Source organism: Engraulis encrasicolus, chromosome 20, assembly GCF_034702125.1.
Source record: "Engraulis encrasicolus isolate BLACKSEA-1 chromosome 20, IST_EnEncr_1.0, whole genome shotgun sequence".
NCBI classification, from domain to species: domain Eukaryota; kingdom Metazoa; phylum Chordata; class Actinopteri; order Clupeiformes; family Engraulidae; genus Engraulis; species Engraulis encrasicolus.
The window spans coordinates 35,774,657-35,783,103 of record NC_085876.1 but is presented as its reverse complement, the minus strand read 5'-3'; the positions used below and the strand labels follow the sequence as shown (position 1 = coordinate 35,783,103).

The 8,447-nt window shown below is 42.4% G+C and overlaps 1 protein-coding gene across 1 annotated transcript; it reads left to right on the top strand.

The window, feature by feature from the left end:
• Window positions 1-5,020: 5,020 nt before the first annotated feature.
• apoea (apolipoprotein Ea) lies at window positions 5,021-8,067 on the top strand. The gene is made up of 5 exons (XM_063185837.1): window positions 5,021-5,078; window positions 5,667-5,716; window positions 6,005-6,158; window positions 6,527-6,814; window positions 7,352-8,067. The coding sequence occupies exons 2-5, from the start codon at window positions 5,674-5,676 to the stop codon at window positions 7,674-7,676; spliced, it is 810 nt and encodes a 269-aa protein (XP_063041907.1). The 5' UTR covers window positions 5,021-5,078; window positions 5,667-5,673; the 3' UTR covers window positions 7,677-8,067.
• The last annotated feature ends 380 nt before the right edge of the window (window positions 8,068-8,447 follow it).

Here is an 8,447-nt window from a genome sequence, read left to right as displayed (position 1 = left end):
CCCGGGGGGCTCCCATATGCCCCCCCCCTGGGGAAATCTAAAGCCCCCGTTGAGAAACACTAAGTTAGATAATTGACAGGTGCGTAGAATAACAAAATCAGGGCCACTCTATAACCTGGCTTTTCCTCATAAGCTTATGCTCAAGCGTCAGTTCCCCAATAGGGACAAGAGCAACACAGGTGCAATGGTTACTTAACAAATTATATTTAAGGTGTGGAGGAACACAGATGTAACTTACTGTGAATTTGAATTATGGTGCACCTCTATTAAGATTAAACCTAGCCTTATATTTGTGATGCTCCGATTTTGCTGGTTATGTTAAGTATTGTATGTCATCGCTGATGCACCAGGTGTGTACAGAAGTATGATTGGTCTACAGCTTTTTTATGATTTTATTTTAGTTGCCAATATAGGTCACATTTGCAAGATGCATCTTTGCTGCTGTTTCTCATTTTTGTTGTTCAATGCTGTTCAATAAAAAAATGACATTAATAATTTGGCATTGTCATCTCATTTGTTTTTTCTGAAAGGTCTGAAGAACCCCTTCAACTGGCCCGAGCTAATAATTATTCAACTTTGACAGCGAAGATTTTCGAACACACCGAAGTGCCCTCTAGTGTTTAAAATGAGTGTGACTCAGATGATTACCGTATTGTGTGTACATTTGGATAAAACTGCATCCAATGATTACATTAATATTCAGTGAAACAAAGCATCACATAAAGGAATATTGCGGGAAGGGACTGTTGAAATGGTTGAGAAACAAGTGATTTCTACTCTCTATCTGATTGTTCTTTGTACGTGAGGGTCTGTGTGCATAGCCCACATCTGATTCAGGCCATTTGTTTTTGGTCAACATTTATAAGCGGTTTAAGCTAAACTTTCATACAAGATGAAAGGATATTAATCTAAGCTCTCCCACATGTACCTGTGTTGAGGTATACAGTTGCTTAGTTAGTGCTGCCAGAGAGAGTAGAGAGAGAGAGAGGTTCCATTGGCCCATTGTATCCGGGTTCTATTATTGCAAGGGGGAGGGGGGGGAATCCCCCTTTAGGCAGACCTAGGCAGACCTAAGGACTGTTCTATTCCATGCTAGGAGTATTATGACACGCCCCTTTAGGCAGACCGGAACCTGGTCATGTTAGGTGCCCATAGCAACCTATTACATTGGCATATCTCTATATACTTAAAGAATCTCTGGTGCTGCAGAGCTTGTTTTTCACATGGTCATGATCTCCAGTCTCCCTCTGTCTCTTGAGGCTCCAACCTTCCCCCCAGCTATCTCACTTTCGCTCTCTGTCTCTGTCTCTCTCTCTCTTGCGCGCACACACACACACACACACACACACACACACACACACACACACACACACACACACAATCACACAAACACACACACACACACACACACACACACACACACCTGCATAACAACTGGAAATCGTTTATCTCCGAAGCAATAAAAACAGAAAATCAGCAAATGGAATGTGTCACTACATGTAAACAACACCAAATCTATCATAACCCTTATCACTTTACCAGGTCAATAGCTGGTCAATAGCCCATTAGGTGGGAAGCACATTGGTCATCGTGTTCCTTGGACAAGGCTAAAGAGGACCTTGTCCTTCTGAATCATTATATCATTAATAACAGACTATCAGAAGGCTGACATCAACTCATTGATAATGCAGATAGGCTAATATAAAAAAGGGCACCATCACTTTTGCAAATACATTAGATTAGAAGTCAGGAGGGTATAATAATAATAATAATAATGCATTTTATTTAAAAGCGCCTTTCAAAACACTCAAGGACACTGTACAGAGAGAGGCAAAATAAAACAAGACACATAAACAGATTCTCAACAAAAATAAATAGAAAATAAACTAAAATAAAACAAAACAGAGTTAAAGAATCATAAATAATAGGCTAACTGAAACAGATGAGTTTTTAGTCTGGATTTGAACAGTTGTAAAGAGTCAATATTGCGGATGTCAGGGGGAAGCACATTACACAGCTGAGGAGCAGAGCAACTGAAAGCTCTATTCCCCATGGTACTAAGACGGGCAGAGGGGACAGAGAGGAAAATGGAGGAAGAGGAACGGAGGGGGCGGGAGGGAATAGCAATGTGAATTAGATTAGATGAGGAGGGGCAAGATTGTGGATAGCCTTGAAGGTGTGGAGAAGTATTTTAAAGTGAATTCTAAATTGTATTGCTGAATTCAGTAAGCTGCAATGAATATGCTTCTTGGATAGTCCACTAAAAACAAAACAAACGAAAAATCCATACAATAGTGACACTGGCTGTCGTTCGCCGCCCTGACATGTGCTACTGTTGAAACGCCACAGACCCAAGAACAAGAACAAGAATGTGTCAAGTTTCTGCAGTCTGAAGGGTAGAAACTTTATGAGAGAACAGTGTGGATCTATGGACAGCCACGTGAAATCCCATAAAATACACATGGGAAGAGCCTGGGGCCCAGAGACAAAATGCATAGCAAGAAAGTCTGTCTGGCCAGCCAGAAGATGTGACAGCAAAAGGCTGTTTAAGTGGTGTTAGAGCACAGTAACGTTAAAGGGACACAATGTAGGATGACGTCGTTTGCACGGCGCCCGTGGCATGCCTGTCTCAAAATCTACATAGTAATGAAAAAATGCTGTTTAAATAAACTTGCTGTGAGAATGTTTTTCATCACGGAATGCCAGCATTTGATACAAATCTGAATGCGATATGTAAAGCGATTTTTCATATGAAACGTGTTACCTATGACACTCGTTCGGACCGCTCCGCTCAAAAGTTGCATTTGGGGTTTTCTGACAGCAGACTGTGGAAGTGGTCGTGAGACTCATCGTTCACTTACAAAAGTGTAAGTGACTCCAATATGCATTGGCTGACTCAGCACAGTGATTAATTAAACTTTTAATCATATCTAGAGCCCCTTTAAAAATGACTGAAGAATTCTGTTTTGAAAAAACAATAAAAAAAATACTGCTTGTCATTCAAGATTCAATACTTTCATTGTCATCATACACCCGAGACAACAAAACTGAGGAAAGGCCACAAGGTGTAACATGGAGTAATATACAAATGTATATTAAAATACATAAATAAAGAGAAAGGGGTATGTACAATGCAAACAAATAAATATCACAGTGGTGATATATTGCACATTTTGGACACGTTTTTGTAGCAGTAGGTGAGATTAGAGATGCTACACATACACGCACGCACGCAGACACACACACGCACTCACGCAGACACACACACACACACACACACACACACACACACACACACACACACACACACACACACACACACACACACACACACACAGCATGACAACCACACAAACACACACAGCATGACAACCACACACACACACACACACAGCATGACGACCACACACACAGCATGACGACCACACACATGCACACGCACAGATACACACGCACATATGAACACTCACGCACACACAGTTGAGGGAGGCAGGGTTAGGTTATGTTTTTGTTTTGTGTGAGTTCAGAGTTCTGCCTACACAGGCAAAGTGCAGTAACTATGGCAACATTGAAACCAAGCAGAATGCCTCCAAAGCCTTGATATGAGGTTGGATAATGTAGTTACTGCAAATATCTCTAAAACGGGACACATTTGGACCACAAGGCTTTGTCACAAGATGTAATGGAGTTACAATGGAGTGAAGTGTAATGGAGACCATTATCAACTCAATTGTGGCAAAATATGTAGTTGCTGCACTTTGCCATTCTATGGCAGCATACCTGTAGAAAGAAGCTGCTTTGGGTCTGTTGAGGTCACCCCTGGTGGACCGGAAGCTTCTCCCTGATATCAAGATGCTGAAGGTGACATCAAGGCCATATCACCAGGGCTGTAAATTAACACCAGCCAACCGGCCAAATTCTGGTGAAAAAAACAATTTGGCAGGTAGAAATTTTGAACATTTTTTTGACTGTGTATTTGGCTAATAGGATTAACATCTACTAACTAGCCAATTTGGCTGGTGATGCAAAAAGTGAATTTAGAGTCCTGCATATCACTATTAGCCAACGTGACAGAAATGTGTTGTGTTTTTTTATCTTTTATATGTTCTACAAGACATGAGGAAAACATCATTCATTATTTATTTGCAGTTTTTACGTCCAAAATCTAAATGCTGTCTGAATTAAACCCAAAGTAATCCAATGGCCAGGGTGCAACCAAATTCGCTATACCTAAGCTTTGCAGGTCGTATGGTAATGTGGTAATAATATGGAATGGTAATAATATTCACAGTATCCAATTGTTTCGCAGAACTGTAATACAAACATGTTAAGAAAAAGTGAAGGTGTCTTTGTGGAATCAAAAATGATAGCCTACATCAGGGTTTCCCAAACTGGGGTGCGTGCACCCCTGGGCGTGCGCGGCCTGGCACAAAGGGGTGCGCGAGCTGAATACAGCAATGGCTGAGATGTGTGTTATTATACAGAATTAATGAACATTACACAGTTTTAATTGTTTGGTTAAATGTATGCTGGAAAGATCCACCTGAAGTGTAATGTATAACAAGTTCCATTGTAATAATGGCAGAAAAAATATCAGGTCTATTGGAAATGAGGATTGCCCAAAATGTGTGGCTGTGCAACATTCGCTTAAGGGGTGCACAAACCACATTGAAATGTAAAACGGGGTGCGCAGGGGAAAAAAGTTTGGGAACCGCTGGCCTACATGATATAACAGAGAGCCTGGGAGTATGGGGACATCAGACAGCATGACAAAAATTCTTACCAATTTCTCGGGACATATCACGACAAGAATTCTGCCTAGTCAACCTCAAGTGGCTCACACCATGTCCCTTTGGCACCAATACGACGTGACGTGGAATGGCATGGAAGGATTGCACTGCAATAAACACAGGGCATGTTTTACCTTTTACAAGGACATTAGGACAAAGGTTGCCATTTCATGAAGCCACTGGTATCGCTGGCCTAACTGTCGACAGAATCTTGCGTCATTTTCTCTTGCTATAAATTCCTCAGCACCTCAGCACACATCGCCCCACACAGCCAAAACAACAAGACAGGTAAGTCTCCAAGCAGGTCAACCCATTTTTCATTATTATTTTATTTGAACTAATGGCAGTTTGAGATGTGAACATCTGTGCTACAAATTCAACAAAAAAGGGCACACTTTGCATTTTATTTGAGCACAGACGCGTTTCGGCATGTGCCTTCTTCAGTGTGGTTGCACAGTTAAGGCACACGTCGAAATGCGTCTGTGTACAAATAAAATACACTTGATGCAAGGTGCGCCCTTCTTTTGATTAATTTGAAGTTTTTATTTGGGCCAGCCCCCTCAAAGAAATTAATGAATTGTAATTAGTGAAGCGTGCTTCCTGCTGTAAAAATCTGTGCTACAATGTAAAATGTTGCAGTGCTAATTCAACTCTATTCTTTTTTAGTGTTAAATTCTAAGTCTTTGGGAGTTTGGGAGTGGAATTAACACTGTGAATAATTTAACACTAAATCGACCATATATGCTCAGAACCGTATTAAATCAATTCTGGAAATTTTACTTGTCATTATTCTTATTTTATTTTAACTAGTTTGTAATATGAAAACATGTGCTATGGTATGATTTTAAAAAGTTGATCATGTCTCTCTCCTTATAGCTCAACCATGAAGGTGTTGGCAGTTTTTGTCGCTCTTGCAGTCTTCTCAGGTAAAATGATGTTGCCCAACATCTTGACAGCAACAACTAATAATGACACCCATATTACACATGGAAAATTAGTCTAACAAATCCACCTAGCATAACAATTGATGTGATGTTGATCTAAAGTGCTTGATGACTTTCATTTATAAACACATTTACACATTCTTTGTTCTGCTATACCGAAATTTCATTTTTTTTACTAACAAGACAGACACATACAGTACATAAAAAAACAACTAAATAAGCGAATAAGTGAAATGGAAAAAAACCTAAATCGATTTCTTTGGTCTCCAGGCAGCCACGGCTGGTCCCTCATGCACCGGGACGCTCCCAAGGAGCAATGGGAGGTGGCCGTAGACCGCTTCTGGGAGTATGTGGCCGACATGAACACCAAGGCCGAGGAGATCAGGAAGAACTTCCCCTCCGTACAGCTCAGTGACGACATGGAGTGAGTTCCCTCCCAGCAAAACGCCAATGTTGAAATTATTCAATTAAAAAAATGATTTCAATAACGCTTCAAGATTAAACTCAATAACTGTTAAAAAAAATGACAACATGTTTAACCATGAAATTGTACCTACGTGCGACTGAAATTATATACAGTAATGATGAAGTGATATACCTAATGAATTATCAAACCTGTCAAATTTGACACGGGTTTTTGTGCTGTACAGCCCAGCTCTTCATGGAGTGCTGAAAATACAGATTTATTTTCTAATATGAGTCACGAATGAACGAAATTCTAAACATGTCTTTGTGCGTGTGTGTGTGTGTGTGTCCTTGTCTGTGTATTGCACACCAACTTCCGTCCACCAGCACCCTTATCAAGGACGTGACCGCCGACCTCACCATGTACCGCGATGACCTTGAGCAGAAGCTGGCCCCCCTGGCCAAGGACGTGTCCGCCAAGATGACGGAGGACATGAGCCTGCTGTCCAGCAAGCTGCAGGACCACCTGAACGAGGCCAAGGGCAGAGCCATGGTGTACGCAGAGGAGCTCCAGACCATGGCTGAGCAGAACATGGAAGACGTCCGTGGCCGCATGAACACCTACGGCCGCAAGCTGAGGAAACGCCTGGGCAAAGACACACAGGAGATCCGCAGGTAGGCTTGCTAAAAGACTAAACACACACACACACACACACACACACACACACGTCCACCTGAAATAATCCAGCTGCTGGACCAAAGGTAAACGTGAAACAAAAAACAACAATAAAAGAAAACAGAGCCCATAAAGGCTCATCTACTTGTTTCGATGATGACGTTTCTGGCTTGAACCCTGGCCTTCAGCCCAAAATGTGGCCATTAAAACATGTTCAGAGTTAGAGAAGGCCATTATCTAATCAGGGAAGATCATTATCTAATCCTCCTCTGCTGTCGGAAAACTAAGAGCTTACCCAGTTGCTGGACTTTGACACGTTCTGGCCCTGCTGAACTATTTTATGGAATGCATTTCTCAATTGCATTCTCCATTGTTTTTCTGTCTGTCTTGCAAAGAGCAAAGATTTTACGTCAGTGATAGTGCGTAGGCCCATCTTGAGAAATTATGGATGTGTAGGCCGAATTCAGTAATTTACATTCAACCTCTCGTAATGTGACCCTTTTCTTCCGTTTTATATTTTCTTCTTCCCTTCACAGCAAAATGGAGACCTACTTGGGTGAGCTGCAATCCCGCACCAACGAGCGTGTGGAGTCCGTGAGGGAGCGTATGGAGCCCTACGTGTCCGACGTGTACGAGCGCACCGAGCAGAAGGTGAACACCATGGGCCAGCTGGTGAAGACCCAGGCCGACGAGGTGATCGGGAAGCTGGAGATCGGAGCCACCGACCTGATTCAGGAGCTGGAGAAGACCGGCGAGAGCCTGCGCACCACCTTCGAGGAGAAGGCTGAGGAGCTCCGCACCTGGTTCCAGCCCTACATCACCGAGATCCAGGAGGCAGTGGAGAGCTGGGGTAGACAGTAGACAGACAGACAGATCCCCTGACTGACTGAATGTTGTTAAACGCAGTTAACCTATGACCTCTGAATGTTGTTGTGGTAGAGTAGCCCTATAGAGTGTCCTGGGATGGATGACATTCCATTTCCCCGTGTCCTCTTTGTTGAAAAACACCTAGGCCTAGACCTACTCTTCATAAGGGCTACGTTATAACATTATTACCATCGAACAAACGGAACACCCAACACAACCCCAAGACTGACAATATTGTTAACACAAATTTCACGTGTTTTCCCAATTGACTTTGTACAGTGTATTATGTGAACTGGCTGTGTAAACTGGAGAGTCACTCCGGTGGAACAAGAAGATGCATTGTAATATTTTTTTTCTCAAAAACAATAAATTATTAAAAACCCTGTTCCTTCTCCTGTGGTTGTTTGAAGCATAGCCAAGGAGGCCACACGGCTACTCAGCCTACACGGTCACTCAAACAGAAGCTTATGAACTGATATTAGGCATTACAAATTAGAGATCTAGGCCCGATGATGCTGTCAACGAATTGAAGTAGACTGCCATGGGCCTGCTCTCGTGTGTTGAAACAGAGTTTGGGGTAAAAACACGATAACAGTGGTTACAACGGCATACAGTCAAGCAGTAATGTAGTACCGAGTGGAAACACCGCCAGAACGTTTAAAAACGATCATATTAGTTTGAGAAATAATCGTGCCCTGCAAGCGATGTGCACCCCCCCCCCCCCACCCCCCGTTTCATAACACACCCCCTCCGAGACGCCGCGAA

Excerpts from the sequence above, each read along its gene's own strand:
- apoea (XM_063185837.1), top strand. The coding sequence starts at position 5,674 with ATGAAGGTGTTGGCAGTTTTTGTCGCTCTTGCAGTCTTCTCAG. Across the intron at positions 5,717-6,004 it reads CGCTCTTGCAGTCTTCTCAG|GCAGCCACGGCTGGTCCCTC; the intron begins GTAAAATGATGT and ends TTTGGTCTCCAG. Across the intron at positions 6,159-6,526 it reads CAGCTCAGTGACGACATGGA|CACCCTTATCAAGGACGTGA; the intron begins GTGAGTTCCCTC and ends TCCGTCCACCAG.